This window comes from Oncorhynchus nerka, linkage group LG14 (assembly GCF_034236695.1).
Source record: "Oncorhynchus nerka isolate Pitt River linkage group LG14, Oner_Uvic_2.0, whole genome shotgun sequence".
Lineage (NCBI taxonomy): Eukaryota > Metazoa > Chordata > Actinopteri > Salmoniformes > Salmonidae > Oncorhynchus > Oncorhynchus nerka.
Window position 1 is genome coordinate 68,962,585 of NC_088409.1, and position 26,775 is coordinate 68,989,359.

The window sequence follows — 26,775 nt, forward strand, 5'->3', positions numbered from 1 at the left end:
CTACATTTTTGGAAGGTGTTCCTAATGTTTTGTACACCTAGTGTATACCGTTTTATCCATTCATGCCTTTTTGCTTGTCCAAGTTTCCCAGGCATGTTATAGTAGAGGGAAGACGGGAGGGGTGGGGGCACAGGAGGTAGGGATTAAGGTGAAGGAGAGGAAGGGGGGGATGAGAGGAGAGAGGAACAATAGCTACTCTGCAGAGCTGAAGTTTTGTTGTCACGTCAAACCAGCCCTGCGATGGCAATTCCCCAAACTATCATTATTAAAATACTAACTCCCAGGGAAGGAAGGACAGAAGAAAGAAAGACAGAGAGACAGCGAGAGAGACAGAGACAGAGAGAGAGAGAGAGAGAGAGAGAAAGAGTAGAAAGACAAAAAGGGAATCCCAGATGACAAAGTGAAAACAAATTAGAAGAACCCTTATAAAACACAGATGCTGCAGAGAAAATAAACTTCACAAGATTTACTGTTTTCCCAAAGTATCACAAGACATTTGTGGAAAAGCCATCAGAGTGAGTTGCAGGTAAAGACAGAGCACCAGAGCAGGGCCACGGCTTCTTCCGTCACCATCCTTCTCAGTTGCTTTTACAGTCTCTACCTGCCTGCTACGTTAAGGCTGCTATATAGGCGAGGGGAGGTCAAGCCAACCGGTATGAAAATGGCCTTTCCACAAACCATCCATGGTGGGGGTTTGTTTTAAGAGACGTAATTTGGGACACTCATGCGACCATTAACAAAAATATACAGTGCATTCGGAAAGTATTCAGAACCCTTCACTTTTTCCACATTTTGTTACGTTTGAGCCTTATCCTAAAATGGATTACATTAATTAATTTTCCTCATTAATCTACACACAATACCCCATAATGACAAAGCAAAAACAGGTATAGACATTTTTGAAAATGTATTACAAATAAACAAATATCACACATAAGTATTCAGACCCTTTACTCAGTACTTTGTTGAAGCACCTTTGGCAGCGATTACAGCCTCGAGTCTTCTTGAGTATGACGCTACAAGCTTGGGGAGTTTCTCCCATTCTCTTCTGCAGATCCTCTCAAGCTCTGGAAAGTTGGATGGGGAGCGTCGCTGCACGGCTGTTTTCAGGTCTCTGCAGAGATGTTCGATCGGGTTCAAGTCCGGGCTCTGACTGGGCCACTCAAGGACATTCAGAGACTTGTCGCGAAGCCACTCCTGCGTTGTCTTGGCTGTGTGCATAAGGTCATTGTTCCGTTGGAAGGTGAACCTTTGCCCCAGTCTGAGGTCCTGAGCAGGTTTTCATCAAGGATCTCTGTACTTTGCTCCATTTATCGTTCCCTCAATCCTGACTAGTCTCCCACTCCCTGCCGCTGAAAAAGATCTTCACAACTTGATGCTGCCACCACCAGAGAAAGCAATACGAGAGATTGTGGTGGAGGTTGAGATGGAGGGAGAGCCATGGTAGAGGGTCTGGATGTGAATGTCTATCTGCAGGGCTGATCAATGGGCCTGGGCGCTCCACAGCTATGTGTCTGTGATCAACAGGACAAGGCAGGCAGTAACAGGATTATGTCCATGTAGTTCAGAGGTAACCAGCCAGGTCTACATAGCTCAACATCAGAAGGAACCTCTCAAACATACATTACCAGTCAAAAGTTTGGACACACCTACCATTTCAAGGTTTTTTCCTTTATTTTTTATTCTACATTGTAGAAAAATATTTAAGACATCAAAACTATGAATTAACACACATGGAATCATGTACTGTAGTAACCAAAAAAAGTGTTAAACTAATCAAAATATATTTTAGATTCTCAAAGTAGCAACCCTTTGCCTTGATGACAGCAATGCACACTTGGCATTCTCTCAACCAGCTTCACCTGGAATGCTTTTCCAATAGTCTTGAAGGAGTTCCCACATATGCTGAGCACTTGTTGGCAGCTTTTCCTTCAGTCTGCGGTCCAACTCATCCCAAACCATCTCAATTGGGTTGAGGTCAGGGGATTGTGGGGGCCAGGTCATCTGATGCAGCACCCCATCCCTCTCCTTCTTATTCAAATAGCCCTTACACAGCCTGGAGTTGTATTCGTGTCATTGTCCTGTTAAAAAACAAATGATAGTCCCACTAAGCGCAAACCAGATGGGATGGTGTAACGCTGCAGAATGCTGTGGTAGCCACGCTGGTTAAGTTTGCCTTGAATTCTAAATCAATCACAGACAGCGTTACCAGCAAAGCACACCATCACACCTCCTCCTCCATGCTTTACGGTGGGAACCACACATGCAGAGATCATCCGTTCACATACTCGGTGTCTCACAAAGACACAGCGGTTGGAACCAAAATTTCAGACAGATTTTCACAGGTGTAAAGTCCATTGCTCGTGTTTCTTGGCCCAAGTCAGTCTCTTCTTATTGGTGTCCTTTAGTAGGGGTTTCTTTGCAGCAATTTGACCACAAAGGCCTGATTCACACAGTCTTCTCTGAACAGTTGATGTTGAGATGTCTGTTACTTGAACTCTGAAGCATTTATTTGGGCTGCAATCTGAGGTGCAGTTATCTCTAACTCTTATTCTCTGCAGCAGAGATAACTCTGGGTCTTCCTTTCCTGTGGCAGATCTCATGAGAGCCAGTTTCTTCATAGCACTTGATGGTTTTTGCGACTGCACTTTAAGAAAATGTCAGTGTTCTTGAAATTTTCCGTATTGACTGACCTTCATGTCTTAAAGTAATGATGGACTGTCGTTTCTCTTTGCTTATTTGAGCTGTTCTTGCCATAATATGGACTTTGTCTTTTACTAAATAGGGCTATCTTCTGTATACCATCCCTACCTTGTCACAACACAACTAATTGGCTCAAATGCATTAAGGAAAGAAATTCCCCAAAATCATTTTTGTTAATGTTAATTGATCATTTTACATTTTTGTTAACCTGTTAATTGATATGCATTCCAGTTAACTATCTCATGAAGGTGGTTGAGAGAATGCCAAGAGTGAGCAAATGTTTCAAGGCAAAGGGTGGCTACTTTGAAGATTCTCAAAAATAAAATATATTTTGATTTGTTTAACACATTTTTTGGTTACTACATGATTCCATATTTGTTATTTCATAGTTTTGATGTCTTCACTATTATTCTGCAATGTAGAACATAGTAAAAATAAAGAAAATCCCTGGAATGAGTAAGTCTCCAAACTTGACTGGTACAGTACATACAGCTCAGAACTCACTTAACTACCAACGGCATCCTGCAGCACTGCTGACAGGGGAACTGAAAAAGCTAGCACTTAATGGTGTGCGCGTGTCGGTGTGTGTGATTGTAAACAGAATGGTGATACACCCCCCAGGACGCCCCTCAGATGGAGGGAAGAATTCTCCCCGGAAAGGAACGGAACAGGGCCGGTCAGCCTGGCAGACACTCCCACATGACCCGTTAGCCAGCAGGGGAGGAAACAGTCTGGACCAGACACACTGTCCGGATCAGACACACACAGAGAGAGACAGTGGCAGAGAAAGAGGGACAGAGAGCGAGACAGAGCGAGAAAGAGCGGGTGAAAGAGCATGAGAGCCACAATAAGCAGTATATACCGTCAACAATCTTCATATGGTGATATTTGGGAGTAAATGTCCTGGTTGTTCAGGTAACTTTACATTTCTAATCTAATACAACCTAACTATTCCCTTCCTAATCAGCCCACAATGTCTTACACACGGCTGGCAAGAACATGCCTCCTTTAATCAAAGTTACCACTATTCAACCACATGTTCAACAGCTAGCTAATTAATCCAACAGTTCTCTGTTCAGCTTCCAAACACAGCCCAAAGTAAAGACTGGTATTTTTGTAACTACTTTTAAATGTATTCGATAACTCATTCCAGTCTTTAAAATATCCTCGATTGAAATGGAGCATGGTAACTTTATCATTATCATCCAATAACAATGGTGGTTACATTTAAATAACTGGTAGCAACCTCAAGAGCACTTTCATCACTTATTTTCCCTCTTATATATTAAAATGTAACTGCATACGCACAATAAAAAAATTCAAATACTCCAATAGTCAACAAATCTCTTGGTATTATTTTGACAACATAGGCTACAGTAACAAAACCATCTATATCCTTCTCATAACACAAAGACACCCCATATAATGACAGAACTCATTCACACTCTAAATATATAAGGGTGATAAATATAAATATATAAGGTTGATAAATATAAATATATAAGGGTGATAAATTGTTGTGGCCTTAGTGGCCTGTGTTCTAGTGGAAGAGGCGGTACTGTAGCAAGGCTGCTTGGCTCTCTGTTGGCTCTCTGACAGGCCAGTGACTCAGGTCATGAGAAGTGTCACCTTTTAATTTCCTCACCGTGGGGATAAAAATAACAAACACAGATGGTGACACGTCTCAGCCGATCCCTGAACCTACACTGCCCTATACAGAGACATCAGATGGGTTCACCAGAAGAGGAAAACACACAACAGCTAGTCTGATAGAGTGAGTTAAAGACAGTAGGCTACAGTACCACAACATCGAGGTTCAACAAACACTTAGCTAATGCAACTCACACTCAGGCTACAACAGGGAGTGAGAAACACACAGGGGCTTAGTAACTATAATGGAGGCCTGTCTTTTTCTATGAAGTAACCCAGAGTAACGGGACAAGGTAACAAAAAGTAAAAGCTGTTCTACTGAGAAACCCAGAGGCATATGTGTGTGGCACTTACGGGTTGAAGCCACCGTATTTCTCTCAACCCATATAGAAGGATGAAAAGTCTATTTACTTTATTACAACATTATCAGCGAAATCCCAAGGATAAGGGGTTTAGTGGTTGGAGATTGAGCTATAAATCAATCTGGCGCAGTGGTCTAAGGCACCGCATCGCAGTGCTAGAGGGGTCACTACAGACGTGGGTTCAATCCCGGGCTGTATCACAACCGGCCGTTATTGGAGTCCCATAGGGCGGAGCACAAATGGCCCAGTGTCGTCCGGGTTTGGGGAGGGTTTGGCCAGGGTAGGTCGTGATTGTAAACAAGAATTTGTTCTTAACGGACTTAACTAGTATAAATTTTTTTTAAATGAGTACTCACAGTGGAAATGAGTACCCACAACCAAACCCCTGCAACAGTTACATATTCTTTCACCTTGTGTATTTTTGGTTCCCAGCCAACTAGAAAATACAGAGAGCACACATTTTTTACAGAGATACAGAGAGCACACGTCTTGTTCAATTGCTGTGTGGTTTTACTTTGAGATCTCCATTATTGACTCAACCCGAGGTAGGCAGCCGGCTGGGCCTCGAACCGCGAAGAGGAAAAACACACAACTACAGTAAAGCGCTGACCTGGCTGCCACACACACACGTACACACTTAATATTGACACTACTAAAATGATATGTAATGCTACAAGCTTATACTTCACACTTTTACTCATTTATATTTTCTAAACTGTTACCATTTATTTACTTTCAGGATTTGAACTTGCACATCCTCAGTTGTAGGTTAATGTAAATGTGGTATTTTGGGATTTGTCAATCTCAGAGGAAATGGTTACTCTCCAAATGTGACATTTCTTAAGCCAATAAACACAAGTGTGTTAACTTGAGAAACAGAAACATAATACACCTTTTCAAAGCTCCCTATTTTAATTTAATTAACATCCCTTTCGGTCTCAGTGAGACAGCAGAATCATAAAACACCACCTACTGTGAATGTATTCAGATACATTAGGGGTCTAGGGGAAACATGTACACTGATAGCAACAAAACATAAATCCTCCTTTAGGGTCTCTTCAGTTCCACACAGTGTATAACATCAGACAAAACCTGCCTAAGCAACATAATATATTCATTACTGATTCTTCTCTTTGAACAACACTACAATAAATCAAGGCAAATTCACACCGGTAAAAATATCAAATGAAAATGAAACACAAAACACAATTACTAAACTACCCAAAATACTGTGTCTTTAAAGTGGAACTCATGAGGGGAATGTTTTTCAGTGGAAAGGAAGTGACCATTCATAAAAAGGAAGGCAGGAGGAATTACAGAGCTGTCCCAGCCCATTCTGTTGGGCTAGATCCCTATCAAGGCAAAACTATGAGCCAGTCAAGCTTTACACGGCTTTTCATCGCTCTCTCAGCGGAGTGGAATAAGGCCTGACTGGCATGAAAGAGCCAGGCCAGCTCTCTGCCAAGAGGAACTCTGAGAACACAGTGCCACAAAGAGGATAGCACCGGTACTACATGCTGAGAGACACCATGCGGATACACTGCAAGTCTGAAGTTTAAGATTCTTTTTTTTTACATTACATGTTATAATAAGTTAAAAAGGAAGACTTTTCAGTTATGATTACGAACCGGAAAGATATCTAATCACATTTTATTTGTCACGTGTCGTAGATGACAGGTGTCAAACTAACAGGGAAATGCTTACTTATGGGTCCTTTTTCAACAACGCAGAGTTAAAGATAAAAATGTGATAAAATATATAAAAAGTGACAAGGAATAAATACAGTGAATAAATAAAAATTAAAAGACATTGCTATAATGTATATTGTGTGTGTGTGTGTGTGTGTGTGTGTGTGTGTGTGTGTGTGTTCGCATAGTCAGTGCAAGAGTGTCAATACAGATAGTCCGGGTAGTGTTTCGATTAGCTATTTCAAATCAAAATGTTAGTCACATACACATATTTATCAGATGTTATTGCAGGTGTAGAGAAATGCTTGTGTTCCTAGCGCCAACAGTGCAGTATCTAGCAATACACAAATCTAAAAAGAAAATAATGGAATTAAGAAATATATAAATATTAGGACGAACAATGTTGGAGTGGCATTGACTAAATACCGTAGAATAGAATACAGTATATACATATGAGATGAGTAAAGCAGTATGTAAACATTATTAAAGTGACTAGAGTTACATTATTAAAGTGGCCAGTGATTCTATATCTATGTATATAGGGCAGCAGCCACTAAGGTGAAGGGTTGAGTAGACGGGTGGTAGCCGGCTAGTGATGGCTACCGATTTTGTTTAGAAGTATTATGGCTTGGGGGTAGAAGCTGTTCAGTGTCCTGTTCATTCCAGACTTGGTAATGCTTGCCGTGCGGTAGCAGAGATAACAGTCTCCTTCAGTAGTGGCCTCTCCACCCGCTACCGATAACAGTCTGTGGCTTGGGTGGCTGGAGCCTCTGTAGTGTCTTGCGGTTGGATGCCAAGCAGTTGCCAAACCAAGTAGTGATGCAGCCAGTCAAGATGCTCTTGATGGTGCAGCTGTAGAACTTTGAGGATCTGAGGGCCCATGCCCTTAGTGATGTGGACACCAAGGAACTTGACGCTATCAACCTGCTCCACTACAGCCCTGTCGATGTGAATGGGGCGTGCTTAGCCCTCTGTTTTCTGTCGTCCCCGATCAGCTCCTTTGTCTTATTGACGTTGAGGAAGAGGTTGTTGTCCTGGCACCACACGGCCAGGTCTCTGACCTCCTCTCCGTTGTGTCATCTGCAAACCTAATGATGGTGGTGGAGTCGTGTGCGGCCACGCAGTTGTGGGTGAACAGGACGTACAGCAGGGGGAAAAGAACGCATCCCTGAGGGGCACCTGTGTTGAGGGTCAGCGTGGCGGAATTATTTTTATTTTACCATAATTTAACTAGGCAAGTCACTTAAGAACAAATTCTTATTTTCAATGACGGCCTAGGAACAGTGGGTTAACTGCCATGTTCAGGGGCAGAACGACAGATTTGTACCTTGTTGGATGTGTTGCTGCCTACACTTTCCACCTTGGGGCGGCCAGTCAGGGACTCCAGGATAAAGTTGGTGTTCAGCCCCAGGGACCTTAGCTTAGGGATGAGCTTTGAGGGCACTATGGTGTTGAACGCTGAGCTGTAGTCAATGAACAGCATTCTCACGTAGGTGTTCATTTTATCCAATTGGGAAAGAGCAGTGTGTAGTGCAATAGAAATGGCGTAATCTGTGGATCTGTTGGTGCGGTATGAGAATTGGTGTGGCTCCAGGGTGTCTGGGATGATGGTGTTGATGTGACCAGCATTTCAATGCATTTCATGGCTACAAATGCGAGTGCTTCGAGGCGGTACTCATTTAGGCAGGTTACCTTGGCATTCAGGGTCACAGAGACTATGGTGGTCTGCTTGAAACATGTAGGTATTACATACGGTGAGGGAGAGTTCGAAAATGTCAGTGAAGACTACACTGCCTTTGCTTCCATTAATGGACAGACTAAGCTTTCAATAGGAACAAGAGAAATCAAATCAAATGTTATTGGTCCCATACACATGGTTAGCAGATGTGATTGCGAGTGTAGCGAAATGCTTATGCTTCTAGATCCGAAAGTATCTAACAGGTAATATCTAACAACTTCCACAACAAAACCTAATATCTAACAACTTCCACAACAAAACCTAATACACACAATCTAGTAAAGGGAAGGGATAAGAATATATAAGTATAGAAAATATGAGCAGTGACAGAGCGGCTAAGATGCAATAGATAGTGAAGGATACAGTATACACATATGAGATGAGTAATGCGAGATATGTAAACATTATTAAAGTGGCCAATGATATCAAGTCTGTAGGTAGGCAGCCACCACTCTGTTAAACAGCCACCACTAGCACAATCTGATGGCCTAGAGATAAAAAGCTGTTTTACAGCTTTTTTGTTCTGCTGGCATTGAGCAGGAGAGTGCTGAGAACACACCCTGTGTGGCCCCAGTGTTCGGGCTCAGCGGAGAAGAGATGTTGTTTCCTACCTTCACCTGGGGACAGCCCGTCAGGAAGTCCAGGACCCAGTAGCACAGGGAGGGGTCGAGACCCAGGGTCTCAAGCTTAATGATGAGTTTGGAGGGTATTTATGGTGTTGAACGCTGAGCTGTAGTCAATGAACAGCATTCTTACATAGGTATTCCTCTTGTCCAGATGGGATAGGGCAGTGTGATTGCAATAGCGTCGTCTGTGGACCTATTGGGGCGGTAAGCAAATTGAAGAGGGTCTAGAGTGACAGGTAGGATGGAGGTGATATGGTCCTTGACTAGTCTCTCAAAGCACTTCATGATGACAGAAGTGGTGGCTACGGGGCGAGTCATATAGTTCAGTTACCTTAGCTTTCTTGAGAACAGGAACAAAGGTGGCCATTCTCGAAGCATGTGGGGACAGCAGACTGGGATAGGGATTGGTTGAATATGTCCATAAACACACCAGCCAGATGGTCTGCTCTGAGGACGGCAGCCTTGTGATGGTTAACACGTTTGAATGTTTCTCACGTTGGCCACGGAGAAGGAGAGCCCACAGTCTCTGGTAGTGGGCCACGTCGGTGGCACTGTACTGTCCTCAAAGCGTGCAAAGAAGTTGTTTAATTTGTTTGGAAGCACAGGGTTGATGTCCACGACGGGGCTGGTTTTCTTTTTGTAATCCGTGATTGTCTGTAGACCCTGCCACATATGGCTCGTGTTTGAGACATTGAATTGCGACTGCACTTTGTCTCTATACTGATACTTTGCTTGTTTGATTGCCTTAGAGGGAATAACTACACTGTTTGTATTCGGCCATATTTCCACTCGCCTTGCAATGATTAAATGCGGTGGTACGTGCTTTCAGTTTTGCGCAAATGCTGCCATCAATCCACAGTTTCTGGTTAGGGAAGGTTTTAGTCACAGTGAGTACAACATTTCCTATGCACTCGCTCACCGAGTCAACGTATACGTCAATGTTATTATCTGAGGATACCCGGAACATATCCCAGTCCACGTGATCGAAGCAATCTTGAAGTCTGGAATCCGATTAGTCAGACCAGCGTTGGATAGACCTAAACATGGACGCTTTCTGTTTCAGTTTCTGCCTATAGGAGGGGAGCAACAAGATGGAGTCATGGATTTGACAGATTTGCCAAAAGGAGGGCGGGGGAGGGCCTTGTATGCATCGCGGAAGTTAGAGTAGCAATGGTGGAGCGTGTTACTCGCACGTGTACAGCAATCGATATGCTTATAGAATTTAGGTAGCCTTGTTCTCAAATTAGCTTTGTTCAAATCCCTAGCTACAATAGATGCAGCCTCAGGATATATGGTTCCAGTTTGCATAAAGTCCAGTGAAGTTCCTTATTGGCCGTCTTGGTATCAGCTTGTTGGCGGATGCACACGGCTGTGACGATAACCGAGGATAGTTATCGTGTGAGATAATACGGTCGGCATTTGATTGTGACGAATTCTAGGTCAGGTGAACAAGAGGACTTGAGTTCCTGTATGTTGTTACAATTACACCATGAGTCATTAATCATGAAACATACAGCCCAGCCCTTCTTCTTACCGGAGAGATGTTGATTCCTGTCGGTGTGATGCACTGAAAATCCTGTTGGCTGAATGGACTCCGACAACATGTCCCCAGTTACTCTGTGTCACAGAAACATGGCTATGTTACAATCCCAGATATCTCTTTGGAAAGCAACTCGACCTGATTTAGTCTACTTTGTTAACTAGGAACTGGACATTAGCTAGTAATATACTCGGAAGCGGTGGGTGGTGTGAGCACATTCGAAGCCTCACTAGAAATCCACTCCGGCACCCTCTCCTCCGGCAGCGTTGTTTTGGGTTGGCCTCTAGAATCAGTTCAAATGCCCTGGGAGGTGCAGACAAAGGATCCGCTTTGGGTAAGTCGTATTCCTGGTCGTAGTGCTGTTTGTGCTGATAAGTTGACGTCTCTCTGATATCCAATAATTCTTCCCGGTTGTATGAAATAGCACAATGATTTCTGGGCTAACAATGTAAGTAATAATACATATAAAAAACAAAATACTGCACAGTGTCCTAAGGACTAGATGCAAAGCTGCCATCTCTATCGGCGCCATCTTGCAGGGATGATTCAGATGGTGAAATGTGCAGATAGTAGAAGCAACTGTATGACCTCCATCACTTATGGTGTAAACCACATCTTACTTCATCTATCACTTTACAACGTTTAAAATGTCACTATGCTGAGGTGACTGATATTCATCTCCAGTGTATGTGCCTGCCTTCCTGTGTGTGTGCGTGTGTGTTAGAGGTCATATAGGCCACTGGGGGAGCACACAATCAAACTTCATGTTTTACGAACAGTGAAGAAAATCAGTGTGTCCTGCACTTCAAAGTGAGCGTTTAAAAATCTCTAATTTTAGAACCTGTCGGACAAGCCCTGGGTCAGAGGGTCAAGCCGTAAACGTGTCACGCCTCGCTAGCGTGACGTTAGTTAGTTACCAACCACTCCGAGGTAATGCCTGTATCCAAAATGGCACCCTTTTCCATTTATAGTGCACTACTTCTGACCAGGGCCCATAGGGCTAGGGATCTGGTCAAAAGTAATGCACTACAAAGAGAAAAGGGTGCCATTTGGGACACACAGCAAATGCCATCATCGTACGACCGGCGTCTGTCACACGCTGACTGTGTTTTGGCCGGAGGACGATGACTAACAGAAAAGGGTGTTGTGAAGGATTAAAGAACCCTGAAAATCCAAACAAGCTCTGTGTTGGCTTGTAATAGCACAGAGGAAGTAACTATTTTCAACAGTGAATTAACAGTTTCCCCTTGAACCTTGTTTTGCCCTGCGGCCTCAATGTGGGCCAGAAACCAGATGACTAGTTGACTGTTGGATCCACAATGAACCACCAAGCCAGCTATACAGGTCACCAGGAGAAATCAGCATCCCCACTAACAGACGAACAGTCAAGTGTTGATGTTTCATGACTTGGACTGTTTGACCCCAGCTGCAAACACATGGGCGCATGCACAAACACATACACACACAGATGCGAGTGGACACACACACACACGGACGTGAGGGGACACACACACACTCAATGAACCACGGGAGTGGACACACACTTCACTAACCTCTTATCTATATTTTTTCTGCATTTTGCTCCTGTTGAATGGAATAGTAGTGGATTCAGTACAGCAGAACTTCTCCTTCAACTCCAGGAGTGTTAGGACTGAAATGTGTCTGACATTGACAGAAGCACAGCAGAGCGAGGCCATTCTTGTCTACAGTCAGACACTGACCCCAAATCAACCAGACTCAATGACCACAGACAACTAGTCTACTAAAACCATACACACACCAGTTTAAAACAAACACATTGGTTTACAGTACATGAAACATCTACTCCAACAATCAAATATGTACAGTATCATTGATGTCTAAGCATTTGAGCAACAGAGCACTCTTGCAGCACTCGTGAGCTACTTTCGTAACTACGTCTAAAGCTAAGCTATACGACTGTCAAACAGTCCTTCACATTGTTACATGGACATTATTAGGGACAATAAAATTAGGGACATTAGGGAGAATAAAATAAGAATTTGTTTTTAACTGTCTTTCCTAGTTAAATAAAGGTTAAATATAAATAAATAAAACAATGGGTGCACTGAATTAGAGCTCTGCTCCCTGACCCGAGACAGTTATACATGGGGTTAGGGCCGGGTTGGGCCTGCTTTTCATCAATAACTAAGGCACGGGCAGGGCTCAGGTATCACTAAATTGATCACTAACATTTTGAAGCTCAGCCATTTGCTCGTGCTCTGCTGAGCAGTACAGTCATATCTGACTAGGATCATAACACGGTGTCAGAAATACTTCAACCTCATCAAATACAAGAGAGATTATTTTAAAGAAAATAATTATGTTCCTTGAGTTTTGAGATGCGGGCAGGGCCAGGCCTTAAATTCGGAAGAAGCAAATTGGGCCTGGGTAGGGCCTGAACGTTGCGGGCATGAGTAGGGCTCGGGCTTAAAATTCATGCCCATGCAGGGTGTCATGTAAAAATGTTCCCAGCGTGAAATAGTTTCCAATCGTTCGGATTGTGGCGTCATGTTGTAATATTTCTCACAGCGTGAAAATGTTCCCACAAACTCAGCCATCCACATAAAGCGATGCAGGTGCAATTAATCAAGCTGGGAGAAATATTACAGTATGACCTCACAATCACAACACAAATCAGAATGATTGGAAACTATTTCACGCTGGGAAGATGTTTTACATGACACAGGGCTCTTAATTGAATACACATCAGGTCCATCCATTCCTCTGAGGATCCACTGGCAAAGGTCAAAGGTCAAGGGTTAAAACAGGACTCAAGGAAAATAAATAGCAGGATTCCATATTTAAACAGAGAGAGAGGGAGAGAAAAAAGCCCAATTGTAGCCTTCTATTTTTAAAGTGGCCTGGCAGCTCTGAAGGATGTGTACTTTTCCTAGTTCCTTCCCCAAAATCAATGTGTTGTCACAGGGGACAATCAGAGGGCAGCTGTTGTGGCTAGCCTGACTGATTCATTACCCATGTTTCTGACGCCCAGATTCAAGACCAAGAAACAACCTGTTCACAAAACAGACAGAACACAAGCAAAGTTTTTTGGGGTCCGCGCAAACAGGATGAATCATCTAGCCTCATCACTCGGAAACAGACTAAAATGACAAGATCGGCGTTGCAAAGCAACACAACAGGATGCTGCCAAATCATTCTGAAACTCATGCAACAAACTTCAGACTGATGGGAAAACAGTTACAGTCAAGGTCACTGAGTCAAAATGCAAGCCAAGATCTACCGCTCAGATTTTGACTTAAACATTGAGGACTTAAAAAAAACGTAAGCCTATGCAACATTAAACAAGTAAAAATAGTTATGTAGCATTTAGGTCTGTGCAGTAGGCTATAGGCCCGATACATTATATCACTGCAACTCATGTGAAACTCATGCACCGATTCATTTCGTTACTCCTATGACCAGAGAAATATTCCTCGGTGTTAAGACAAGCTGCTAATAATAACGCAGGCTTATGGGAACACTTGGATACAGTCATTCATTACAGCTTCCGTGCTGGTTGTAGAGTGAGTGGAAGTAGAGAGAACATGCATTTTATGGTTTATAAAAGTGTTGAACAATATATTGACAGAGCAGAGGTCATGACCTCCCCCCACACACACAAACAGACTACAAGGAAATGACACACACACACACACCATGCAAAGAAAACCCAGCCCCCAGAGTCCTGGCTAACTTTATCACAGCCTCCCGGTGTCAATAAAAATGAACAGATACGCTATAAATAACGAAGTCGTGAAAACCGATTGCTCAAACAGTAGTATTTTTGTCTTTCTTCACGCTGTAACATTTATATAGCCATCTGCCACCCCTTGGGGGGCAGCATGCACGTGCACACGCACACATACACAGGTATCAGTGAAGAGACTGATACCTAATTGTTGACAGGAGTGATTTGTGAGTCTCTTGCTTCTCTCTCCCTCCAATGCTGCTACAAGAGCTAAACTCCCTATTTTACTTCCTCTGTCCCTCCTCTTTCTCCTTCCTCTCTTTCCATCTCCTTCTCTCCACTTTATCTCTCTAGATCCTGCACGAGACAAGTGGCGGCAGTACATTCCATGGGCTTGACGTCACTCTGGCTTGAACGTCCTTCTAACATTGTTTAAGTGATCTGCCAGTGGTCATTAATGCAGAGGCTGGGGGAGAGAAGCCACACAAACAGGGTAGTGGGTAGGTGAGTAGGACTAGTGAGTAGGACTAGAGGACCAAAGGGTGAGGCTCTGGGGCTGGCAACAGGCTAGGAAGGGAGAGGGGAATTCAGGGCACCACGGCTGGAGAGAGTGGGAGAGAGGGGAGAGATGGATGACTAAAGCCCTGACAGTGAGAGGCAGGGAGGGAGGGCAAACTGAGAAGTTCTGCAAACAGCATCGACCCTGAACTGTGATTTTTCTCTGTGAACTTGCTGATGAGTATATGTCGACAGGTGTGTGTTTGCGTATGAGTGGGTGTGTGTGTGCCAGCCAGGCGGCTCTAGGGGTGTTTGACCAACAGGACCAAGGCTGTAACAAACAGGTCATAGTCCCCAGCAGAACAAGGTCTACTCAGGTGACAGCCAGTCAGCGGTTGTTGTCACTTACTGGAAGTGGAGCCGCCGCTATCTGAAGAGCTGTGTGCTGCCACACCCACCATCAGCTCTAGCCACACGTTGAGTATTGTGGGGTTTTATATACTGTGTAATAGTAAGCGCATGAGGGAGATGTTGCTCTGTGCGTGTGCATCTGTGTGCCCTCTATCCTTACCGTGTAGTGGGGACCCCGAGGGGCTGCTGGAGAGCCCGGGGATGGGGCTGCATCTCCCTCCTCCAGCCTGCTTGCTGTTCAGTTCATTCTCTATCTCCTCAAGCCCTGCACTCTTCTGGAAGCGAGACATGCGGTTGACCACGCGGGGGACATGTGTGTGCGGGCGCAGGGCGCGCCACCATAGGGGTTGATGGGAAAGACGTGGGAGGTGCCACGCAGTGTGCTGATCACCACCCAGCGACTGTCCTGGCTGAAACAGATGTCCTGGACCTGGGGAAGGCGGGGGGGGGGGGGGGGCGAGAGAGAGCGGGGGAAGGAGTGGTGGAGAGGGAAGGTGGAGAGAGATAGCGTTTTAGATAGAGAATGCTGATCAGCTAGTCATACAGTGACAGTAACACAATGTATAAGTAGTAAGGCTGTTGACCATAGAGCAAAAAATGGCATTTCCCCATACAAAACCTTAACGTTCTCAAATAGATGTTGAACTGACCAGTGAACAGAAAATATAAGATGGGTTGTTGAGGGTTTGGTGGTAATGTATTTTTAAGCCTTTGGTAAAGACAGCCCAACAGTCTGTCTGTCTGCAGAAGACAATGAAGGTCTTTCTCTCAGTCTGTGGCCTCTAGAGCTACACACACAGCCTGCTCACAGAGGACACACTCCAACAGATAGTTGTGTAGATGCTATATCAGACCGAGATAGAGCAACAGAGAGAGAGACAGAGAGAGATGGAAAGCTGGCAAGAGGAAGACAGAGGGAGAGAGGGACAGACAGTATCCATCATCAGAAAAAAGATATGGTGTATATCTTCCACTGTGAGCGCTGTCTACCTGTGTGTTTCATCTGGCCATGGCACAGGTTAGCTGGGTAATTGTCCTCAGCAATGACAGTTAATGAGGCATCCTGCACATACCAGACACAAACCAGTTCCTATAAAAAGCTAAGGATAGAGGGGTAGTTTCACCTGAGCTCTGCCTAGATGGGGAGGGGTTACATTCTGGATCTGGATAATATTGTCCTCTCCACATATTTTGTAGGAGACAAACTCTCCAACAACAGCAGAAGTAGGGTGAAGTCTCTCAGACCAGAAGTGTGTATGGGTGAGATGAGCAGACTTGTTGTGGTAGAGAGGAGTCGCAGTGGAGATGATGTCACACACAGACAGAAGTGTTCAAAGTGTCTCGTCTCTATCAGTAACACTGATAAGTCAGATTAGAGCTACTGTCACTTAGCAGGAACTACAATGGAATGACAGGAATCCTGAGAGAGAGATTATCTGCAAATACTTGAACTATTTGCACATATGACATTTGAAATGTCTTTATTCTTCTGGAGTGTAATGTTTACTGTTAATTTTGATTGTTTATTTCCCTTTTGTTTATTATCTACTTCACTTGCTTTGTCATATGTTGGTATATGTTGGTGGCAGGTAGCCTAGTGGTTAGAGCGTTGGACAAGTAACTGAAAGGTTGCAAGATTAAATCCCTGAGCCAACGAGGTAAAAATCTGTTGTTCTGCCCCTGAACAAGGCAGTTAACCCACTGTTCCTAGGCCGTCATTGAAAATAAGAATTTGTTCTTAAGTGACTTGCCTAGTTAAATTAAAGGTAAAATAAAATATATGTTTCCCATGCCAATAAAGCCCTGAAATTGAAATTGAATGGAATTGAATTGTGAGAGAGAAAGTGGAGAGAGAGAAAAGTTGGAAGGAACAAACCCCAAAAGAGGGGAAAAGGTGCAGAAAACAATGGAAAGCTAAAAACAAAACAGATACCCAAAGCAAGAAGAAGTGACCAGACAAAACACCCTGACCTGCCTGCTCATTGAGTGTACTCCAGTTTAAACTAGTTTCAAACCTCCTAGCGCCCTATTACTGAGAAACGCTCCTGTTGCTATCAGAGCCATGCCTGTTTACCTGGGCTGACTCTGGGTCAGTGTTGGGAGTGTGTTTGGTGAGCGAGCCCAGCCCAGTCAGTCAGCCCAGCCAGATAAGAGCTGTGTCCACCCACCTGGCTACAGCACCATTATCACTTACGGCCCTGTTTGCTATGTAGGAGATAACCTCTGTGCCCAACAGCCTGCTCTCTCTCTCTGCTGCAATCTCTACAGTGTTTACAACAGCAGGATCAAAGCTAGTAACACACAGCCAGGCAGCAGGACCTGCCGTTATAAGTCACACATTAACCAGCCCATTACAATCATCTAGACGCCAAATCTGTGTGTGTGTGTGTGGAGGATTTTGCGAGGGTGTGTGTAGATGTATGTATGTGTGTGTGTGTGTGTGTGTGTGTGTGTGTGTGTGTGTGTGTGTGTGTTCGTGCGCAAGGTCGAAGCAAAGCTTAGTGCTCTGGTCCAAACATGACACTAGCTGGACAGGCAGCTAGGACCCAAGCTCTCCACAGATAAATATTAGTTCTGCTAAAGCAAATAGAACATCACAAGTTACCAACTAAACACACTTCTGGCCCCGGAACGGCTGCTAAGCTAAACATATGAGAGTACATTAACAAGAGAAGAAATATCCATAGAAAGACTAAATGGGGCAAAAATATCAACAAAAATAGTTGGTATCCTACACACCAATAGACCTAAATATGTAATAGTTTAACCTCCAAACTCCACTGAGCACCTGTGATACTGGAGTCATGGCCCGACTGGAGAGAACACACTAGGGGTAACTAGTGTGGGGGACTAATCCTACAACTCGGATTGCCTGAAGTGCTGCTTCTGTGAACTGTGATTCTATATAACAGGCCTGCATGCTGAAGAGGGAGAATACAGGATGCTGCGACCCTTGACTTGGGTCCAATAAATCTCCTTACACGCCACTGAGGCTGTCCATGTGCATGCGTGTGAGTGACGGAGTGTGTGTGCGCCATAAGCGAGGCCTCAGCTGACATAGTGGCAGCAGCAGCGTGCCACAACTTCAGAGGGAGAGCTTAAAATGGTGGCCATTCCTCAAATGAGGCTCTGCACAACCTCACAATGCGATTAGTCGGGAAGAGGGGAGGAAAGTGTCATGTCAAAAGGGGCTCATCCCTCCTAACATCTCACGATATTAGATTTTCACCAGAGAGAGAGAGAGAGAGAGAGAAAGCACTGTTAGCTAGGGACAAGAAGAAAAAAATGCAGCCGCCTTTCTTGAATGAGGCATAGTGAATGTTGTTTGAAACTCGCCATGCCCTATTTGTCTTACAAATTGTCTCAGCTTTTGAAAATGTGTTTGCTTTGGACGGGGATGAATTGATTGGCTGGAAGGCTGTGATTCCACAGCTGTGAGGAATCTGGTGCTGCAGTCAAGTGAGAGGCAATGAGGCCTTGCTTGTTTCTAAATCATCCTTCACATCATTTACAGAGCTCCCTGGGTCACACCGCACCCTGTTCGGGTTCTTATCCACTCACACGCAAGCAAGCACGCACGCACGCACACAAAACACTCAACTCACATCATCTACCCTAATAGTGTTTTATCCTTTCTAACAATGTCATGAGGAAATTACGTTTGAGCTTTAGTGGTCACACACGTGACTCGTTTCAGGAAACTAGGCGTAAATTGTTCAAATTACTAGCCTAGTTGGTTTAGCAAGGGAAAAAGCCAGGAACCTTCCCGCTAGCCATGATTGGCTGTGATAATGGATGGGCTGGACATGCCAAGAGATGACTTCGGATTGGTCTGCCATGTAGCATGCTTCTGCCTATAACAATGGGCTGCTCAGCATGTGAAGGTAATCCTTTCTCAGGCAGCGTTTTTGAAAGATATCATGAAGAACTGTGTTGCTCTCCACATTTTGGAGGAAGATTTTGAAATCAGTGGAATGTCCAGTGGAAGCAGAGTATGATCGATAAAAAAATGGACAAAATTCTGGCATTTGATTGCAAATATGCAGAGGGAGTCGAGAAGAGAACACACAGAAAGCTGTTTTACATCTTCAAACTAAGGGCAACCATGCCATCCATGACAGAGAGGGAGAAGTGTTCATCCATGTAAAGGGGTAACAGAGTCTAGCTAGATACATTTTCAGATATTCTACATTTCTCATTTTGTCAGAAAGTCTTTAAAGTGGACTGTTAGCTATCTAGCTAACGTTAGCTAGCTGGCTGGCTCGCTAGCTAATGTGTATGATCTGTGTAATAATATTATTCGTATCTCAGAGCCATTTGCATCGCAAGTTATAGCCTAACGTTAGCCAGCTAGGTAACATTGAACCTAGTTGGTTAGCTACCTGCAGATTCATGCAGGGTAGTAACGTTATGAGTTGGGATTATGGTTCATTGTTTAGCTAGCTAGCTACATGTCTTAATGAAATACCCCACTATGCAAGTAACCATTTCACTGTACTGTTTACACCTTCTGTATCCTGTGCACACTCACACGTAAGCTATTTTCTGTCATTCCGTAATTAGTGTGCCATTAACGTTTAAATAATTGTGTTTTGAGTTTATTTTCCTGTAATAATGAATAAAAATATGCTAAAGTAATATGATATGGTCATTATTTGAACTTCGGTTATAGCTTGTTGGCTAGCTAGCTACCATTACGTTAGCTAGCTAGCCAACAAGCTAGAACCGAACCAAAACATTGTTTAGAAAGATGCTTTCAGTTGCCTGGTATGCTAGATTGAGATATACTAAATACATTTTTCAATGGATGGGTTTGTTGGTGTTAAAACACACCAGTTATGCTATTTTGGACCACCAGGCTGTTTATGTCATGCATGTGAATCCTTAAAGTGATGGGTGAGGCTAAGGCTTAAGAGGGTGTGAATGATGCTGAATGGGTGTAGACAAAGAAGAGCTCTCCACTAAGTGTACCAAAATATTCAAGGGCAATTTTCTCAAAAGTGGGGTAACAAGTTTAACAAACTCTGAGTCTCTACTTTTATCCAATCTAAAAAATAAAAAACATTTTACTACACAAGACCAAGTCTAGCCGGTCGGTCACATGCACACCGTTTCTCCTGTGTACTACTGGAACCAGTGAAGCTATGCTACAGATCTGTGTCTGATCAGAGCCATAAAAACTACTCTTCCTTTCAGCTGTACAGTCTGATGAAGCCCAGTGTTGTCTATTTGACAGTGTTTAGACACAACACAGGCAGACATACAGTACAGAGGATCAAAGGCTTGGTTTAGATGCTATTGCCAGAGCGCAGTAAACAGCTAGGGGTGGATCTGTTCAGAAACCATCTCAATGTTAAATTACTAAAACGTTTATTATTTACAGGGGATAAGTATGCCAAAATCAAACGATTTCAGAGCTGTCAGTGAGTGCATGATGAATATTAGGTGTGTATACACAGTAGGTGTGTGTGTGTTACCTTGGCCTCAGTCTCTCCGCGGTGCAGTGTGTAGAGGTGGTGGACAGCAGACTGATTGGAGGCCCAGGGGTGTGTGAGGACATGGAACACATGGAAGTCATGGCCCAGGGTGTCTGCAGTCACCAGCAGCATACCTGGAGACAGAGCCACAACATGGACTTTAACACACACACACACACTGTAATACATAACCATTGGTAGAGCACTATTCTTGATATCCAAGAGTTATTTCAGGAGGATTTAGTATATTGCGCATAACAGTTTAATTTCCAACAGTCATAAAAATCAGCACCAAACCCAGTATGAAATATTTCAGAATATTATCCAGACCAGTACTGTACAATACAGAGATTAAATGTTCTGTAGAAATCACAAATGTCAGTCGTTGATATTTATTAGTACGCATACAAAGCAATAGAATAGAAACCTTTTAGTCAAAAACTGGGCATATGTATTTAGTTGTTAATGAAACGTTTGAAACACGTAGAACCCGCCACCAATTGTGCAAGTTCTCCCACTTAAAAAGATGAGTCCTGTAATTTTCATCATTGGTACACTTCAACTATGACAGACAAAATGAGGGAAAAAAATCCAGAAAATCACATTGTAGGATTTTTTAATGAATTTATTTGCAAATTATGGTGGAAAATAAGTATTTGGTCAACAACAAAAGTTTCTCAATACTTTGTTATATACCCTTTGTTGGCAATGACAGAGGTCAAACGTTTTCTGTAAGTCTTTTCACACACTGTTGCTGGTATTTTGGCCCATTCCTCCATGTAGATCTCCTCTAGAGCAGTGATGTTTTGGGGCTGTTGCTGGGCAACACGGACTGGGCAACAACTCCCTCCAAATATTTTCTATGGGGTTGAGATCTGGAGACTGGCTAGGCCACTCCAGGACCTTGAAATGCTTCTTACGAAGCCACTCCTTCGTTGCCTGGGCGGTGTGTTTGGGATCATTGTCATGCTGAAAGACCCAGCCACGTTTCATCTTCAATGCCCTTGCTGATGGAAGGAGGTTTTCACTCAAAATCTCACGATACATGGCCCCATTCATTCTTTCCTTTACACGGATCAGTCATCCTGGTCCCTTTGCAGAAAAACAGCCCCAAAGCATGATGTTTCCACCCCCATGCTTCACAGTAGGTATGGTGTTCTTTGGAAGCAACTCAGTATTCTTTGTCCTCCAAACACGACGAGTTGAGTTTTTACCAAAAAGTTATATTTTGGTTTCATCTGACCATATGACATTCTCCCAATCTTCTTCTGGATCATCCAAATGCTCTCTAGCAAACTTCAGACGGGCCTGGACATGTACTGGCTTAAGCAGGGGACACGTCTGGCACTGCAGGATTTGAGTCCCTGGCGGCGTAGTGTGTTACTGATGGTAGGCTTTGTTACTTTGGTCTCAGCTCTCTGCAGGTCATTCACTGGGTCCCCCCCGTGTGGTTCTGGGATTTTTGCTCACCGTTCTTGTGATCATTTTGACCCCACGGTGTGAGATCTTGCGTGGAGCCCCAGATCGAGGGAGATTATCAGTAGTCTTGTATGTCTTCCATTTCCTAATAATTGCTCCCACAGTTGATTTCTTCAAACCAAGCTTCTTACCTATTGCAGATTCAATCTTCCCAGCCTGGTGTAGGTCTACAATTTTGTTTCTGGTGTCCTTTGACAGCTCGTTGGTCTTGGCCATAGTGAAGTTTGGAGTGTGACTATTTGAGGTTGTGGAGAGGTGTCTTTTATACTGATAACAAGTTCAAACAGGTGCCATTAATACAGGTAACGAGTTGAGGACAGAGGAGCCTCTTAAAGAAGAAGTTACACGTCTGTGAGAGGCAGAAATCTTGCTTGTTTGCAGGTGACCAAATACTTATTTTCCACCATCATTTGCAAATAAATTCATTAACTCCTACAATGTGATTTTCTGGATTTTTTTTTCTCATTTTGTCTGTCATAGTTGAAGTGTACCTATGATGAAAATTACAGGCTTCTCTCATCTTTTTAAGTGGGAGAACATGCACAATTGGTGGCTGACTAAATTATTTTTTGCCCCACCATGCTGGTACAAACAAACAAACCACCCTATTAAAAATACAGACCATATATCGTTGGTCACTGTTGGAAAACGCTTGCTTATACCCCACATTATAATTTGTTCTCCAGTCACAACCATAGCCTTATAACTATGTCTTTTTCTAGGGACTGGGAGGAGTGTGTGTCCGTGTCCTAACACACGACCACAGCCCAGTTCATGTGTAACCTCCGATGACAGGTCCATTCATTTCTAGACGTTTTATTTGAAGTTTGTAAAACTGCAGAAAGTATATGTCTTTACTGTAAACAACACACTCAACAAACCACACCAGAACAAGTCCAGAACCCAGGCAGCGCAGGACAGAGCCTTCACATTTCTACCAAAAACATAAAAGTGCAATAACTCAAAATGTTAGCCCTTCAGCAGAAACTAAAAAGTGTGTGATCTGAGAAATTGTGCTGAATGTTTTACTTCTAAGCCTCCAAATCCGAAGCCTCACAGCCATAATTTAACAGGAGAATAATTTGTGATTTTCCTTCGCTGGACATTTTCTGCGGAGGTTGAAATAAGTTTGTAATTAGTAGGCCGTCTTTATTGGGTGGTAAAAGAGGAGGATGGAAGGGGACGAGATTAAAATAATCCAGTGACAGATGCAAGAGGGATGAAGAAGAAAAAGGAATGTCGGCTAGATGCGCTCACACACACTGCTTTTAGACCTCACAGATTGCTTCCCAAATGGCATCCTATTTCCTATAAAGTGCCCAACTTTGACTAGGGCCCAGTGAATAGGGTGCAATCAGGATGGAGCCAGTTTCCACCTTTGTCCAACAGCAGCCATGTAATAGGGCAAGGTACAGAGGTGAGGAGAAGGGACACAGTAAGAGTGATGGGAGTCGAAGAGAAGGGGTCAAAGTGGGGGATATTGGAAGGAAAGAAAAAACAGAAAACCAGAGCAGGCAAGGCATTAGACGGTGGTTTAGCTATTTATGCTGTATCAAAACTAAAGACCAAACCAAACCTGGAAGCGCAGGGCCTTGGGTCTTAGCATAAACTAAACCCACGCCCCAAATGAGGTGCCAAGCCACAAGAACCCTTTGCGTCAACTGGGAATACATGGAAAAGAAGGGCCTTCTAATTATAGAGTCTGGAAACGGAAGTGAAGGGTGATTAGGAGTTAAGGCGCTGTGCTCTGTTTATCTGGGAGCTTCCTCTCTCCCTCACCCAGCCACCCTCTTCTCCCTCCTTTCTTCTTCTGCCTCCTGGCCCAAGCCGCCCAGCGCGTCGCCCTCCCTCCCTCCCTCCCTCCCTCCCTGGCTGGCTCGCCACAGGCTTTGACAAATGAGGCTTGGAGAGGCTGGCCAGGACATGACTTCTTGCTGATGGTACACTCTGTACACTCGGCCGGTGTGGAAGCGCCCAGGGTTGGGGCTTTTGTGGCCTTGTTGAAATACAGGCCCTCGCCGAGAGGCGTCAGTCGGTTAGGCCGCGGGAAGCCCAAATTAAAAAGCAGTGTTCCTAGTCGGCGGTGTGAGAGCAGCCTGCTGCCGCTGGAAACCGGAATCTGTTGGAGCTCCGTCTGACACGTCCTATTTATAAACACCTCAACCTCCCCATTCTCTGGGCATCAGTGTTATTTACAACATTCTGTATGAAAACGGGCTGCCTGTCCTGGCACACACAAACACACAGCAACTGGTCGGAGAGAGAACCTCTAACTTGCCATGTGTATGAGACGTGCGTCTGCGTGGAAGGGCGCTGCCTGGCTGCGAGTAAGCGCGTTATAAAAGAATTTCCATAAATATCATCTCCCCCTTTCACGCTCCCTCTTCATTGGAAAGAAGGACTGTGCCCCAAAACTTCTCGTATTGTTTTGCTGCAGCCTTTCTGTCACGTCACAAAAAGTATAAACAGAAAACATCTGCTCAATCCCATTAATAGTGCAAGGACGTTTCATTTCTAAAGTGGCTGGGGCTCTTTTTTCTGGACAAAAGCAGATGAGAGAGACGGAGGGCAGTCAGTGATGATGTCTCCCACTTGGCAGCACAAAGGGCTGCAACAAAACTAGTTCCCTCTCTAATTAACAACACTTGGCTCCAGAACCTTTGAAAACGGGGAAATGTCAAATTATAACCATGTGGAGCTAGAAAATGTTAAGAAGAGAGAGGACACTGGGGAATCGGGTCTGGTCTGCTCTGGTGTAGGAGATGAATACACTTCTGAGCAAATGAGCAAAACACTCAAATGAGAGAGTATGCATCATATGGAGTCTTTGTCTTCAGGGCTGGCGGTGGGGCTGGTTATGAGAGACGGCCAGGCAGTGTGTGTGTACGTGTGTGTGCATTTGTCTGTGTATGTGTGTATTTGTGTGTGACTAAGTATGTGTGTGGTGTGTCAGTTAATGACTGTGTGTGGGTTTGTCAGTGTATGTGTGTACTGTGTGCCCGTGTGTGGCGGTCTCTCTCGGCTGCGTCCGTGCTGGGCTTTTCAAGGTGTTTATGATAGCGGTGGAAAACACACAGGGGCGCAGTAAAAACTAAAGTGGGCCCCGGCATGACAGACCGACATCAAAGCTGCACACTCAGACCAGACCGGCCAGAACTCACTGGGTCCTGAGGCCAGCCTCCCTACAGCCCTCCCTCCATTTCTGTCTCTACCTCTCCCTCTCTCTCCCTCACCGCCCCACATCAAGATAACCAGGATAGGGGGTGGAGGGGGATGGGAGGCTAATACTCACCCAAAGGGTCACCATGCGGTCAAATAAGTTGTCAATGTTTTACAGGCGAAAAGTGAAATCTTCTGAAGCTTAACCTGTTCAATTCCATCATAGTCAATTGGGCCCTTTTTGAATGAACTCTTTCACTGAGCCTGTTGCTGTTCATGTTGTATTGAGTGGCACAGGGCTTGGCATCGTGACTGGGCTATGAATCACACTAAAGCTCGATGGAAGGATGAAGGGATAGTGGCATGAAGGAATAAAGGGATTGGCTGAGTGTCTCCAAATGAAACGCCGTCTCTGCCCTCCGTGACCACTGGGATGACCAGTGCAGATTCCATAAGGCTGACGGGAAAGGTGGAGGGAGGAACATGGTGAGAGGGCTGGCACTCACCACCACCGGGAATGCCTTATAGTATTATGTAGTCGGGTAAGGAGCTTTATTTGTGTTGGGTACTAGGAAGGGATATTGTCTGTGTTCCAAATGCACCCTATACATAACATAGTGCACTACGTTTGACCAGAGCCCAGGGAATGAAATTGGAAAAATATAATTTTGCAAAAGACTTGAGAGGGTATCGCTTGCTGAGTTTAAAGCTCTGACAGAAGATACTATTGTTGACCATTGTGATTGTTTTTAATGTAGCTATTGTATTGTGCTCTTGTGTGGACTACTTCCTGCCGACCTCTTGCAAGGTCCCCCTGGCAAAAGGTTTCTAACCTTAAGGTTCCGTTCCTGGGTAAATAAAGGTAAAATAAATATTAGTGCACTATCCAGGTTGTATCACAACAGGCTGTGACTGGGAGTCCCTTAGGGCGGAGCACAATTGGCCCAGCATCGTCCAGGTTTGGCCGGGGTAGGCGTCATTGTAAATAATAATTTGTTCTTAACTGACTTGCCTAGTTAAATAAAGGTTTAATAAAAATAGGGAATAGGGTGCCATTTGAGATGCACAGAGTCGACCAGAGGAGATGAGACCAGAGCAGACCAGAGGAGATGAGACCAGAGCAGACCAGAGGAGATGAGACCAGAGCATGGCACAGTGCGACACTGCTGTGGCCGCTCTGGCTTGGACTGGTTTCTCCAACACTCTTAACTCCATAAACCACATCCATAATCCAACCAATAGGCGGAGGAGGGAGGGAGAGATGGAGGGAGAAAAAGAGGGAGGAAAATAGTTATGGTTCATTTGATCTACGGTGGAGTGAAACAGAGGAGTGTGTTTCTTTCTGCTTCCCAGCCAGACCACCAGCGAGCTGTGCAGCTCTCCCTCGCTCTCAGATAGGAATAGATTGAAAATGGCTGACTAACCATCGCCAACAGGCTGCAATTAGCTTAATATTAAGATGGTTGACTCTTTCTTCCTGTTCTTAACAAGGTGAAACCTGCCACTTTCAAGTCACACCGACTCACAGAGGGAGGAGTGTGCCGCCCGCGGTCAAGTTCATGAAGCGTGGCGGGGGCAGAAGTGAGATGTTGGAGTTAGCCAGCGTACCAAATGGAACCTAACTCCCTATATAGTGCACTTCTTTTGACCAGGATTTTGGTCAAAAGTAGTGCACTATGTAGGGAATAATGTGCTATTTGAGCCAAATCCTTATTCCGCCAGACCACTCTGTTCA

At 44.3% G+C, this 26,775-nt stretch overlaps 1 protein-coding gene across 1 annotated transcript in view; it reads right to left on the reverse strand.

Annotated features, from left to right (window-relative positions):
- LOC115141758 (BCAS3 microtubule associated cell migration factor-like) overlaps window positions 1-26,775 on the reverse strand; it is a 355,332-nt gene that overhangs the window by 262,601 nt on the left and 65,956 nt on the right. Inside the window, 3 exon segments of the mRNA XM_065000321.1 lie at window positions 15,086-15,235; window positions 15,238-15,355; window positions 20,403-20,536. Of these exon segments, the coding sequence (XP_064856393.1) occupies window positions 15,086-15,235; window positions 15,238-15,355; window positions 20,403-20,536 (402 nt within the window).